The 13,388-nt window shown below is 38.8% G+C and overlaps 4 protein-coding genes across 5 annotated transcripts; 3 read left to right on the forward strand and 1 right to left on the reverse strand.

Moving 5' to 3' along the window:
• Positions 1-438: 438 nt before the first annotated feature.
• LOC112457420 (nuclear pore complex protein Nup160 homolog) lies at positions 439-7,318 on the reverse strand. Its single transcript, XM_025020451.1, has 15 exons — positions 7,217-7,318; positions 7,012-7,120; positions 6,213-6,526; positions 6,007-6,124; positions 5,379-5,908; positions 4,488-5,297; positions 3,973-4,403; positions 3,637-3,858; positions 2,865-3,547; positions 2,441-2,794; positions 2,151-2,333; positions 1,899-2,065; positions 1,593-1,823; positions 1,402-1,505; positions 439-525 (listed from the first exon to the last, which is right to left on the reverse strand). Exons 2-14 carry the CDS (start codon positions 7,094-7,096, stop codon positions 1,404-1,406), a joined length of 4,230 nt encoding a protein of 1,409 aa, XP_024876219.1. The 5' UTR covers positions 7,097-7,120; positions 7,217-7,318; the 3' UTR covers positions 439-525; positions 1,402-1,403.
• LOC112457423 lies at positions 462-1,113 on the forward strand. 2 transcript variants are annotated; one of them, XM_025020460.1, is made up of 3 exons: positions 462-576; positions 637-704; positions 788-1,113. In XM_025020460.1, exons 1-3 carry the CDS (start codon positions 462-464, stop codon positions 935-937), a joined length of 333 nt encoding a protein of 110 aa, XP_024876228.1. In that variant the 3' UTR covers positions 938-1,113. The 2 variants fall into 2 exon arrangements, with proteins under 2 accessions (XP_024876228.1, XP_024876229.1); XM_025020461.1 differs by having other exon boundaries at positions 797-1,113.
• Positions 7,319-7,766: 448 nt separating the features above from the next.
• On the forward strand, positions 7,767-9,532 carry LOC112457424 (solute carrier family 35 member E3-like). The gene is made up of 5 exons (XM_025020462.1): positions 7,767-8,616; positions 8,733-8,885; positions 8,965-9,047; positions 9,125-9,263; positions 9,337-9,532. Exons 1-5 carry the CDS (start codon positions 8,125-8,127, stop codon positions 9,403-9,405), a joined length of 936 nt encoding a protein of 311 aa, XP_024876230.1. The 5' UTR covers positions 7,767-8,124; the 3' UTR covers positions 9,406-9,532.
• A 1,164-nt stretch (positions 9,533-10,696) lies between these two features.
• Positions 10,697-13,384, forward strand: LOC112457425 (ruvB-like helicase 1; the record flags this gene model as incomplete). The annotated part of the gene is made up of 3 exons (XM_025020463.1): positions 10,697-10,930; positions 11,921-12,596; positions 12,860-13,384. Coding segments are annotated over exons 1-3 (1,342 nt in total), but the record flags the coding sequence as incomplete, so codon positions are not given.
• Between the last annotated feature and the right edge of the window lie 4 nt (positions 13,385-13,388).

Genomic DNA, 13,388 nt, shown 5'->3' on the forward strand with positions numbered 1-13,388 from the left:
CTATCATATTGAGAATGACGCAAATCAGTAACAGTCTTTAATGAGAATGTTTTATACAATAAACATTGTTAGATTACAGAAGAGGTAAGGCTGTAGACGTTGCAACGTACAAATAAAGAAAACGTGACAACGGCATTTAACTTTATTATACGTATTCCGTAGCTTCTAAAGCTATAGGAATAATAATAAATAATGAAATGTGTAACAAACAATAATTTAAGATTAAAATTTAAACATTCAACAAGGCATCCTTACCGTTGACTGTACTCTAACAAGATATGTAAAGTATATTACAATCCATTCTTGGCACTTTAAATCACCATACAAACAAAAAATTCCCTTATTACATAATGGAAAACTCATTGATAGATGTAAAAGTCAGAATTAACTTCAAAAATTATAAATGATAATTTTTTTATACTGTTTCAGTTACTGTATTAATAATATAAATTGACACAAGTATGTACATCGCAGAAGACCAGTTGAGAGATGATACGCGAACCGTAGATACAAGTGAGCTTGATTCTGCAATTGAAAAATACATAAGTATTAGGCTTAAACAGAATTTGCATTTAGGTGAGCATCTGATATAAAAATAATACAAGACATTTGTTTTCTACATAAGATTTTTTTTAGAATGGGCTGCATCCTTTTTGTTACATGTCGGATCTGTTGTTATTCTTGCAGTAGTAGTTTTATTAATGGTAACGACTTTAAATTTATTGTAATCACGATCGCTTTATATATATTAATGGAATATTCAATTAAAATTTAAAATTTCAAACAGCCATTACAGGTACTGTTTGAACGAAGTCCTCATACGGTAGCCGCAATTATTACTGCACTGCTCATCATCGTTATCATACTAACAACTATATTGTTACTTAATGACGATCCAGTTGATCTAGTAGATCTAGCTGATCCAGTTTATACTTAATGCATTTATACCAAATAATTATATATATTGAAATCACAGACAAAAAAGCAGCGGCCGTAACAAGGTGTTGGTGTTCATATATTCTATATTAATTAAATGGTTTCATGGTTTACTCCGAATTCAACGAACTGTTGCGTTAATTGACTTAATTGTACGACACTGAGGATGGTCCTATATAGGTCTGTAATTATGGTCCGAAACGTCTGTAATTATTTAATTAATATAGAATATATGAACACCAACACCTTGTTACGGCTCGATGCTCCTTTGTCTGTGATGTTAATCTTTTATGCCTTCATTTTTATATTTATATATATATTGACTTATATATATTGACCAAATAATTATATATATTGTATAAGTCTTTCTTCCATATGTACATTGAACTGGGAGCTCAAAACTGATACATACAATAATTTTTGTGATACTTAGGTATACATATTGAATAAATAGATGTTACTTACCACTAAGATTGTTCATTCATCATTTTCATTTTAATCATGTCTTCCGAAACGCGTTTTACAGTTTTCAGATAGCTCTCCAACGTTGCGTTTAATCTCTCGTAGCTCTAAAATATAAATCGCAGCATTAATATCAAGTTACGGTATTAATATAAGTATAAAAATATACTTGAAAATATACATTTAATATATACCTCTTTATGAGCAGAGTCTTTACTCAAGTGCTTTAATTCACTTAACAATACTTCTATGGTATTATGCGGTAACCAAACAGACGGCGCGGTAGCTACCAATGGTGTTTCAAGACCAAAATATTCTTTACCGCTACCTAATACCGCGTTAATATAATCTACCGCTAAGTCGGTGGCTTCCACTAGACGACCCGTATTTAGCATGAGACGTAGAAGTTCTGAGGCGTTTCGCTTCTACAATAATTTTTATGTGAATATAATATTTTATAAATCTAGAAACACTACATATAAATTTGACTGAGTAGTTACCTTATACGATATTAATAACCATTGTGGTAGAAAAGCTCCTTCCTGCAATAATTTTTGCGCAACGGCCTTATGTAATTCGCAGTTATCACTCTCTTCGTGCTTCAATGTGAAGTACTCCAATAGTCTCCAAGCGGTGTTCGTAATAGTTGTATTAGATATTCCAATATCTGAAAAAGAATATTGACCGTCATATATTTCTCGGAAAAAATATCCGCAGCAACGGTTTACAAAAATTATAATAATTATGCGCACCAAATATATCATTTTGTATTAGCCAATCCCAGGCATTTGGATCTTCGCGTTGACTTAGTTTGATGCATTGAGAGGTCAAGCTTTTGAGTACAGAGGCTTTACTAATTTTAAATACATCACATAAATGTAACGCTGTTGCGTACAAACCAATGCTACACAAGGTGACGATAAGCTCGGATAGTTCTGAAATATATAAACATATTTTTTTTAGAATAATCCAATTTTTAAATTATAATAAAATCCATTCATTTTCCTTGTAAAGATAAATTACGTAGTTAAAAGACATTTACCGGTATGGGTGACTATATGCATTTCCGAATTCACTTTCGATATTTTTAATCTTGCGTCTACTATGTAATATTCTTTTTTGATGTCATCTAATTCGAGCACTTCAATTTGTTTCTTTATCTTGTAATGCGATACTTCTTTTCCGTCAATGCTTCTCTTCTTTTGTGGATTCGACGAGTTCATCTCGCTGGGGATGCTCTGATCAATTACCGGCCTTACGATCCATCTGTACTTCTCCCTTACATGATGCAAAGCATTGATACACGCCAGTAAACATTGTGCTTGCTTCGCTATAATCGGCGTGGAGTGAGGTTCTTGACTTAAACGCATAGCTTGTTCGTACATTATGGACGCGGCTGTGAAAATATTAAAGAAATTTGTAGCAACGTGACACAGATGCCCACAATTATAGAACAAGAAACTCACCTTTTCGCATATTTTGCTTATTGATATGGAAACTGTATAGAAAATTATAATAATTGTTTTCCATAAGATCGACGCTTCTGGCTCTACCTTCTACTATTCTTTCGAGATCCTCGTACATATCGACGTAGGGAAAAGAAATCAAATCTATTAACAATTTCTTTTCGAATAACGTAACAACCAATTGCCGTAAACAGTCCACTCTGCGCACGGGGTCTGGATTCGCATTCAGGCAATGGTAAGCTTCCGTGTGATGACCCAGACTCAAATGTTGTGCGAATATTATGGAGTGAAGCGTCGGTAAATTCGGATCATCCGCGTCGGCAGTTGTTATGGCTGTTTCGGCGATCTCTATGATACAGTCGGACGCATTATGTTCTTCGAACAATTTGATAACTTTCAGGTAATAATGAACTAGATCCTTATTTTTCGATGTCATGTTAGAATTGAGTAAGGCATCCACTAAAAACACGTCGGTCAATATTCCGTTGGAAGCACGAAGAAAATGATCGCACGCCTTTTGCATCTCTCCCATTTCTAATAAGGCAACGGCTAATATAAATTTCCTCGAGGCGCTGTTCCATTCGCACCACATATTCAGAAGTCTCACGTATTCTTGAACAAGCAGGAATTGGCAACTGGAGAGTAACCATTCGGGGAAGATAAAATTTCCGGATATCGGCCATCTAATTGCTTTGTTTAAGAAAATATGAAGAGACAATGAATCTGGACTTCACGCAAACTGCTAAGACTGATTTATGTTATTAAAGGATACACAAGTTGCGCGAGAAGCGTCACATGCGTTAGCATACTGTAATGCCACGGTATCAGAGCGGTTGAGTCCATATTCGCTTGGGCCATCAGAATATGAGCGTGTTTCGCACCGCTACTGTGAATAAACAGTTCTAACAGCGAGAGAGATCGGTGCTGCCTTTGTCCAACATTAATACGCGAATCAGCGAGCTTAAGAGTTGAAAGACGCTGGGAGCTGGATTCGCTGAAATTTTATAATCTTTTTTATACGTTTTCACGATGCTGTTTAGATATCGTGTAATAATAGGAAATAAATTTATATAGTTTTTACACTACATTAAAACGATGTAAGACTTACAGTAATGATTGCGAAGGCGTATACGTTGCTGTCGATTCGCATATCCATGTGACGACATAGTAAGCTTGAGTAAGTACAACGGTTCTCGGCGCCAACGATGATCTTATAGTGTGTAAAGATCTCAAATTACACATCTCAGGACGCCTCAGTATGAGTTGCTGCAGCATCAATAAATCCCTGCAGATGGAGAATCTCAAGAGCGCTATTTGCGTTATGGTTTCCGCCACCGCGGAAATTCCTAGTTGACTGCCAAATAGATGACTGACGTTCAACAAGATCTTCGAAGTATCGTGATCATCGTCAAATTGCAGCTTATTTGGCTGCCCAAGATCATACGTTAAAGTTTCCAACAACATGGCCATGGCACTCGATATGTCTTTGACTTTACTCAGTTTGTGACAGAGTTCCGATTGGAAGTCAAAATCCGACAGCTATTTTTAACAGTGTACGTGTTACATGGGAGAGATTTCCAACATATAAAGAAAACGATAATAGAAATTAATTAAAATACTCACAGAATCGTCGGGTTCCAACATCAGTTTCGACAGCAAATCGTTGATTATGATATCTGGACTTCTCAGATGATACAATTCTCTCTCGATTTCCGTTTTAGTCTCTTCAGATAATTGTTCTCCCAACATGACCAACGCGGACATTAACACGATTAGATCTTGGCATGTGTCCTCATCTTGCGACAAAACGGGCGTTGTCTTGAACCGAGAAATATAAGACTTATCGTTGCAAAGCACAAGATGTTCTAAGGCTTCCATAGGTCTCAGAAGCGAGAACGAGGACTTCTTCAATAATACTGCGCCGTAAACGCTCGGCAGTAACAGCAGGCCTACTGGACGAGTACCGTTGGCGTGATATTGAACGACGCACGAATAGAATTTCGACCAACATCGATTAGCAATTTCGAGATAATCTTCATCCATAATCACGTAATCCATCACTTCCGCTTGCATCTCAGCCTCTACGGCCATACACACTCTCTCCTTTAAAACGGCCGGTGAAAAGGTCATGTCTGCAACTATATTGGATCTTCTGTAGATGCTCAGAGCTTTCGTGATGTCCGCTAATGAGAATTGTCCAGGATGAAATATGTAATTGATGTACGCTTCTCTCGGATCCGTTCCAGGTTCGGTTACAATATAATCTCTGTCGCGCGCTTGTTCCAAGATCGTGGTTTCCCATGCGGGATTAATGCGATGCGTTAGTGCCGTTAGTGGTAACTGTGCGTGCGTCACTGCCACCGTATCCATGTCCGCGGTCCTCCACACTGCCCACAATCTAGTTGGCGTAAATGCAAAATCCACCAGATGTTGCTGTGTAAAAATAATGTAAATTCGTTACGTTTGTTTCACAGTATGATACATAAAAAGAGGCATATCAATGAAAGTACTCACATCTGGCGCGTATAACGCACATAATCTAACAAACTTGAATATGCCATTGTCCTGTACAGGCTTCAGAATGCTGAATTCGCATTTCGTGCCGAATTTTAAGAAAATTCCAAGATACAATTCGTTATCGTTGCCCAGCGCTTTCCTCAAGACGTGGGCTTGCGCACCTTGAGATACAACACGATTCTCAGTGGCTGCGTCCGTCACAGCCACACACTGCGTCTTGTTACAGGACCATATACGTACATTGCCCTCTCGACATAACGCAAACAGGTACGTATCGCTACCGTAACTGTGTATAACGAGAGACATAGCCACATGAGCTTCGGTATTACGACCTCTAAATGCAGTGGCTATGCCGCTTAAAAATTTGGGCATTATCGAGTCCTGTTTCAGTTCGCTGGTGTGCACGAGACCTGTGAGAGTGTCGAGCCTCAAGAGTAATATAGTGGCCGAACTATAGGCAAGGGCAAACAGCGCCTCTTCTTGCGGCAAGGTAAGCCACGACGCTGCTGCATGAGGCACTGGAGAATCTAAAAACATCGTCGAATCAATGTCTGGCATAATACAGTGACAAAATTAAATTTATTGCGTTGTTTTAATTATTACGCCATATCTTGCAATCTCTTACTTGTAGCTCCAGCATTGGAAATAATGTGAAATGTGTGAGGATCTCTGGCATGTTGTACGGTGGCTTCGCTGAATATAGATTGCACACTGAGATCTGTATACGTGCCCAATAGATTTTCCTTAAAGAAAATAGAATATCTTATTATTGACAGAATATTCTTGCTAACAAAATATATATCAAAAACGAGTAACCAAATTCATGCATACTTGATTGTGGATCTTATCTGGATGAGAAAAGGAAAGCTTGTGAACGCTGGAAACAGTGACGATCAAGATAATGACGGAGTTGACTGTCTCGTGAATGGAAATCCCATCTAGAATCGGAGTGTCCGTAAATTTGTATCTCACTCGACAGTTGGCAAGATTAATATCCAAACTGTGCTCGACCAATTCGAGTACGTCGTGGCAAATGCGCCAGTAAATAAAGCGGTTACGAGTGAAATACGTGGAAGAATCTTTGTACGAGTAGCCGCCTGCTCTCTCCGGTACTTTTATGTCTTGCAACGTGCTTTGGCTTCCACCTGTAAAAATAAAATCCTCATTATGCATTCCTCGTTAATGGATAATAATATAATAACACAATTATTTTAATTTTTATCATATATTATGCGATTACTTATTATGAGATTTCGTATATTAGCAAGAGAATAGTGATTAATAGTAATTAAATAATAATTATTACTCTCTAAAATTAATTTTACCGAAACGCGGCAAATTGACGTACGCGTTTGACACATATACAAATAATCGGTCACGTGTGCCGTTTAATTTACGGCGTTAAAAATCTAAAATCAATTTACATAGAACGAGCATAGACAGGCAGAGGTTAGAGCGTGCGAAAATTGATACTTCGACTTATAAACGTTACACGATACATTATTCCGCGAGCGTCGTACTTGCGCGTCGCCGTGAACAGTTCCTCGAGGCATTTTTATGTGACATCGCGAGCGAAAATTCGTTTGCCGGGTGGCCGGAGTCTCCGGCTGGAGGTTAGGACACGCTTTACCTGTGTTCAGAGTGATCTCTTTCCATTTCTCTGGCAGAGTTTGGTCCGGCACGACCTCGCGATACCCCAGCGGGAACTCCACCATGTTCCGATACTTTTCAGGAAGTTGCTACAATAATTTTGTCACTTTACATCACAGAAAAACCGCCGAAGATTTGAGCGGTTATCGAACGGTTTTTTGGCGCTCGCCTCGTGCTTCACTTACGTCATCGACGAGATATTTATCGGAGATAGGCGGGAAAAACCTCGCTAGTGCACCAATGCCCTCTCGGCAATATCGCGAGAAACAAAATAATTCAAAATTCAAGCGATATTTATAAACTTCGATGATATTTAAAATCGTCTCAAGTCTAAAAATATGTCAGAATTTTTTATATTATTAATAAAATCATATATCAGAATTTTTATGAAAATTTTAAGACAGCTCTTTAGCTTTTTTATACAAATTGGAACGTTTTTCAGAGAAACTTAAACAAAATAATAATAAAAGAATAAAATAATATTTCAGATTTTTTCCGTTTTTGTAAAAAGAATATAAATATGAGAAAATCCGCGCAATTTATTAAAAAATTTTCATACGTGCAAAATATTCTGAAAATCCTCATCTAATTGTTTCTGAAAGTATCTGAGAGGTTTGACATATTTTTTCAGAATTTTTCATAAATCTAAAATATGAGAAATTTTTTTATCAGAGTAGTCAGTATATTTTGGAACGCACTCTCGTGCATTCGCGAAAGAAAGTCACGTGGGATCGCCTGGTGGTATACGTATGTACTGTCCCTTGATAGCGTCCCTTCTCGATGGCATGATGTCAATCGCTTTTGGTCGTCTGAAATGTTGAATGATTGGCGAACGGATGCTCCAGACACTCGGACATGGCACACCGTTCGACATACGCGAATTATGTGATTGTCGGATGGAGCGATAAATGAACCCGAATGGAACACGGTCGTGATATTACTGTTGATGTTTCTCTAGCCGGGAGCCTCCCCGTGTGCGCGCTCGCGTGAGATGTAACCTGATGTCCTGAAACGTTAACGCCAACGTTAACATTTATTGTTAACGGAATCATTGAATTTTCGCGGCCGGCAAACATTATTAGGGTCTCTAAAGATGAACAAGAAGGTGGTCACCGTGTTTTACCTGACGCTAAACATAGTCTTCTCAATTGTTATCGTGCTCCTGAACAAATGGCTCTACGTCCACACACGCTTTCCAAACATCACGCTGTCCATGATACACTTCTTCATGACGTTCGTCGGCCTGATAATCTGCGAGAAGCTGGATGTCTTCTGCGTCAAGGACATCGACATCAAGGAGATGGTGTTGATCGCCATGACGTTTTGCGGTTTCGTCGTCCTGACGAACCTGAGCCTGGCCCACAACACAGTCGGGACTTATCAGGTGGCGAAGATGCTCACCACGCCCTGCGTGATAGTGATGCAGATGATATTTTATAGGAAGCACTTTGGCATACTCGTTAAGTTGACTCTGATACCGATTACGCTGGGAGTCGTGATCAATTTTTATTACGACATACAATTCAACGTCGTTGGTACCATCTATGCGACGCTGGGAGTACTCGTGACATCTCTGTATCAAGTTGTACGTGCTGCGCCTGTTATTTCTTACTTTTGATAATTTATGGAATTTTATATACAAATTTTAATGTGCAGGTACAAGTGCGCAATGCCAATTATTTCATTTATCATTTCTTGCAGATGATAAACAGAAAGCAGAAGGAGTTTCAAATGGATCCAATGCAGTTGTTATTTTATCAAGCGCCACTGTCTGCCGTTATGCTGTTGATCGTTGTCCCAATTTTGGAGCCGGTCGGACAGACATTCACGCACAGTTGGTCGTTGTTGGACATAGTACGTTTCTGAAACATTAAGCGACAAATCTGAGGAGCTTTCGAGATTATTGAACGATCATATTGTACGTCAATTACAGATCATGGTGATACTGTCGGGTGTGGTCGCGTTCTTCGTGAATTTAACTTCCTACTGGATCATAGGAAAGACTTCGCCTTTAACGTATCCTTACATTAATATGTATTATATTACGAGATGTCAACAAACTCAAGTGTTATGCACTTTAACAAAATGCTCAGATACAATATGGTTGGACATTCCAAATTCTGCCTTCTGCTGCTAGGAGGCTCGTTACTTTTCCACGAAACGTTAGCGATAAATCAAGTCGTTGGTATAACTTTGACATTGGTGGGAATCATATTATACGCTCATGTTAAGGTAAGTTTTTTTGCGCGATGTCTCGTCATCGGTAATATACTTTGCATTTAATACATATAATTTTCCGTTCCAGATGAAAGATATCCAGACGATAGTAGCAGAGTTTGAAGACAGAGAAGCAAAGCCTCTGTATAAAGTGTGATTCCATTTTAGGGAGGATATAGAATCGAAGGAATTGAAAGAAATAAATCCCTGTACTTAATAAACGCATAAGTTTTGTAAGCTGTTGAAATCTACATTACAATAAACGTTTATTTATTATTCTCGAATTTGTTCGAGTGTGGTTTCTCGTTCTAAAAAATATCGAGTCACACACGATAATCTTACGAAGAACGAATTATATTGTAGTATCTCGATTCTATATTATAATTTTGATGTAATATGATTTATGTTATAATTAAATACGAGTGAATTTTCAGCATAGAAATAGATAAGAAAAATTAAAGCTCGAGTCCTCGAATGTTGATTAATTGCAATTGTTCCGTCTCTTTAATTTTTCTGCTACTAGAACACTACAAACGCGCGCTAATTAGCTTTTTTTACTATGTCGTTACACAAAAACGTTTGTAATGCTATTTAATATTATTATTAATAATACTACATTATAAGAAAAATTTAACGATATATAACAACATGACTTTGTACAGAAAAATATTTATTTAAATTAATGTCATGTCTTCCGCGAAGATATAAATAAATTTTTAATAATTAATTCAAAGCCTAAAAAAAATCCAATCCAAAACAGATGAGAATACATAGTTGCGGTTAAAATAAAGTAGTCGGTCGCGTTCGAACGGAAAGCTGAATCAATACAATGGCACGAGAGTACAGTGAATTAAAAAGGGTTGAGGTTCGACGAAAAAGAATTCGCGGGAAAACGGTATCTCGAAGCAAAATGGGTCGACGTCACACCTTGGGCTGAGATAGTTCAACTGTATTGAAATTAGCGGCAACTTCAAATTAAGATTACGATTTATCGTTAGCTTTTTCCCAGGTGCATCAGACCCAACGAAGCCTTGCCTAGAATGCTCTTATATATGAAATCAGCCCGTCCGCAGCGCTAGCGAGAAATCGTCGTCCCGCGAGACATCTAGCCTTCAAAAAACGTATCAATTGCTAGACGCGGACTTTTTGACGCGGTCAGCTTTGCAAAATCTCTATTTTCCACAATCAGAATTTTTAAAACCGTATTCTTTTCGATTGACAAATTCGGGAGATATATCTCTTATTTTCGAGCTTTGCCTCTTAATTTCATTCGCGAATAACGGAGTCGTCCGCGAAATATCGGATCAATAAAACGAGCTTGCGCATCGGAACGTGGCGCGCAAGCTGCTGCGCATTTGATTTCCGCTAAATGGCGTTGGCGTTGCTCTAACAACGCGACCGGAAGGAGGGGATGTATTCAATCGAACAAACATGATCATGATAGCTATAGCAACGTGCTCCAAGTATTTCGAACGTGGCGAACGTGCTCGCCTCGCCGTCGCCGGTTTACGTCGGTCAAGTTTTGCAAGAGAGCTACGACGATGAAGATCGAGGAGGTGAAGAGCACCGCCAAGACCCAGAGGATCTCCGCGCACACGCACATCAAGGGCCTCGGACTCGATGAAAGTGGCACGGCCCTCCAGAGCGCGGCCGGTCTCGTCGGTCAGGAAATGGCGAGAGAGGTTAGGGTTTCCTTGAAAGCGGCGGGAACCGCGTTGGAATGTTTTTTCCGGCAAGCATCACGCTGCATCGTGCCGTTATACTTAATTATAAACAATAGAAACTTCAATTTCTGAGTATCAAAAAGAATGCATCGCAGATCTCTTGTATCACCAGAGAATGCGTTACAGTTCTCTATTTCTAATTAGTCATTTAGGTGTTGTAATAATTATTTAAATGTAAATTTTTTCGCTTCCGAAATGAATTACAATTTACTTCTTTTATATTCACGCCAAAACTTTCTAATGTATCTCATAACTTGAGAGATTCATGAGAGGGATGAGGACTGGACTTGAATCAGAGATCCCCTGATTAAGAATCAACCGCCTTCACGCGGAGCCACGTGTCATCCTAACACGTTTAAGGGCTACGGTCAACGTGACGCTATACAAATGCTTCAAAGCATTCCTCTTCTCTTCTTTCAATGAAGAAAGAAAGAGAAGAAGAACGCTCCAAAGCATTTGTAGCGTCACGTTGACCATAGCCATAATAATAGTAACATAACACACTAACTAGCACAATTGTTTATTTATGTACTTATGTGTATCTTGCTGGAAACACTCATTGTCATGCATATTGTATTTTCTCAATAGAGATGAAAGTAAAATCTATATAAAGTTTGCATCAAAGTCCTGTTTGCATTTTTTCTCGTTGTACATTGAAGCCCCTTGCACAATGCCAGGCAACGAGCAATTAGGAACAAGAAATAAAAAAAATGTTAATTACAACCTAAAAAATTTGAATGCTATTTGCGATTGGTTGGCAACAGACAATAGGTACCTAATTTCCAACATGACGGAAACTCTGTGTCTATTCACTGTTTATCCTACATTTATACATGATTTCTGATTTCTATTCCCTGTTCTTATTGCCTGTTGCCTGATATTGTGCAAAGGACTTAATGATTCGATGGATGACGATCAGGATTGTTAAGCGTAATGTTGGTTTTACAGGCAGCAGGCATTGTGGTCGACATGATAAAGTCAAAGAGGATGGCAGGACGTGCCGTGTTATTGGCTGGTCCGCCAGGCACAGGCAAGACCGCGATAGCCCTTGCCATCGCTCAAGAACTCGGTAACAAAGTACCTTTCTGTCCTATGGTGGGCTCGGAGGTTTACAGCTCGGAGATTAAGAAAACCGAGGTCCTCATGGAGAATTTCAGGAGGGCCATTGGCTTGCGGATCAAAGAGACTAAGGAGGTATACGAGGGCGAAGTCACCGAGTTGACACCTGTCGAAACGGAGAATCCTATGGGTGGCTATGGTAAAACTGTATCGCACGTAGTCCTCGGATTGAAGACTTCCAAAGGCACAAAACAATTAAAACTGGACCCTTCCATATATGAGTCACTGCAAAAAGAGAAGGTGGAAGCTGGCGATGTAATCTACATCGAAGCCAATAGCGGGGCGGTAAAGAGGCAAGGTCGAAGCGATAATTTTGCTACGGAATTCGATCTGGAAGCGGAGGAATATGTTCCTCTACCGAAAGGCGATGTACACAAAAAGAAGGAAGTTATTCAGGATGTAACGTTGCATGATCTGGATGTAGCTAATGCCAAGCCGCAAGGAGGACAGGACATAATGTCCATGATGGGACAACTGATGAAACCTAAGAAAACCGAAATTACAGGTAAAAGAGAAAATTATCTAAATCTGAAACTCAAAATGAGAAAAATATACAAGTTGTTTAGGTTCTATTTATCGAGTTATAATTAAAGATGATGCTTGTAGTGCCATTCTGTTAAGTTAAATGATGGAATGGAAACAGGCGTATTAATATATTTTACGTTATAAACTTACATTTTTCTTAGATTGAGTTATTAGAGATATATAATTATATATCTCGTTCAATTATAATTAGAGATATGTCTAATCAGAAACAAATCATTTCAGATAAGTTGCGGAAAGAGATAAACAAGGTAGTAAACAAATACATCGATCAAGGCATTGCTGAGTTAGTACCAGGAGTATTGTTCATAGACGAGGTTCATATGCTAGACATAGAGACGTTCACTTATCTACATCGTGCGTTGGAAAGTGCCATAGCACCGATCGTTATTTTCGCTACAAATCGTGGCCGCTGCGTGATCCGGGGATCTGAAGACATTGTCTCTCCACACGGCATACCTCTCGACCTGTTGGACCGTCTTCTCATTGTAAGAACTCTTCCATACTCGAGACAAGAGATCGAACAAATAGTTAAACTAAGAGCTGTTACGGAAGGATTGCAAATCGACGATGAAGCTCTGTCCAGTCTCAGCGAACTCGGCACGAAAACTACTCTGAGATATGTAGTGCAACTTCTAACACCTGCGGCTTTGACGGCGAAAATCAATGAAAGAACCAGCATTAAGAAGGAGGACGTTGAGGAAGTTAATGCGCTTTTCTTGGATGCTAAATCGTCGGCTAAGATACTTACGCA

Source organism: Temnothorax curvispinosus, unplaced genomic scaffold, assembly GCF_003070985.1.
Source record: "Temnothorax curvispinosus isolate PA1 unplaced genomic scaffold, ASM307098v1 QBEX01007772.1, whole genome shotgun sequence".
NCBI lineage: Eukaryota > Metazoa > Arthropoda > Insecta > Hymenoptera > Formicidae > Temnothorax > Temnothorax curvispinosus.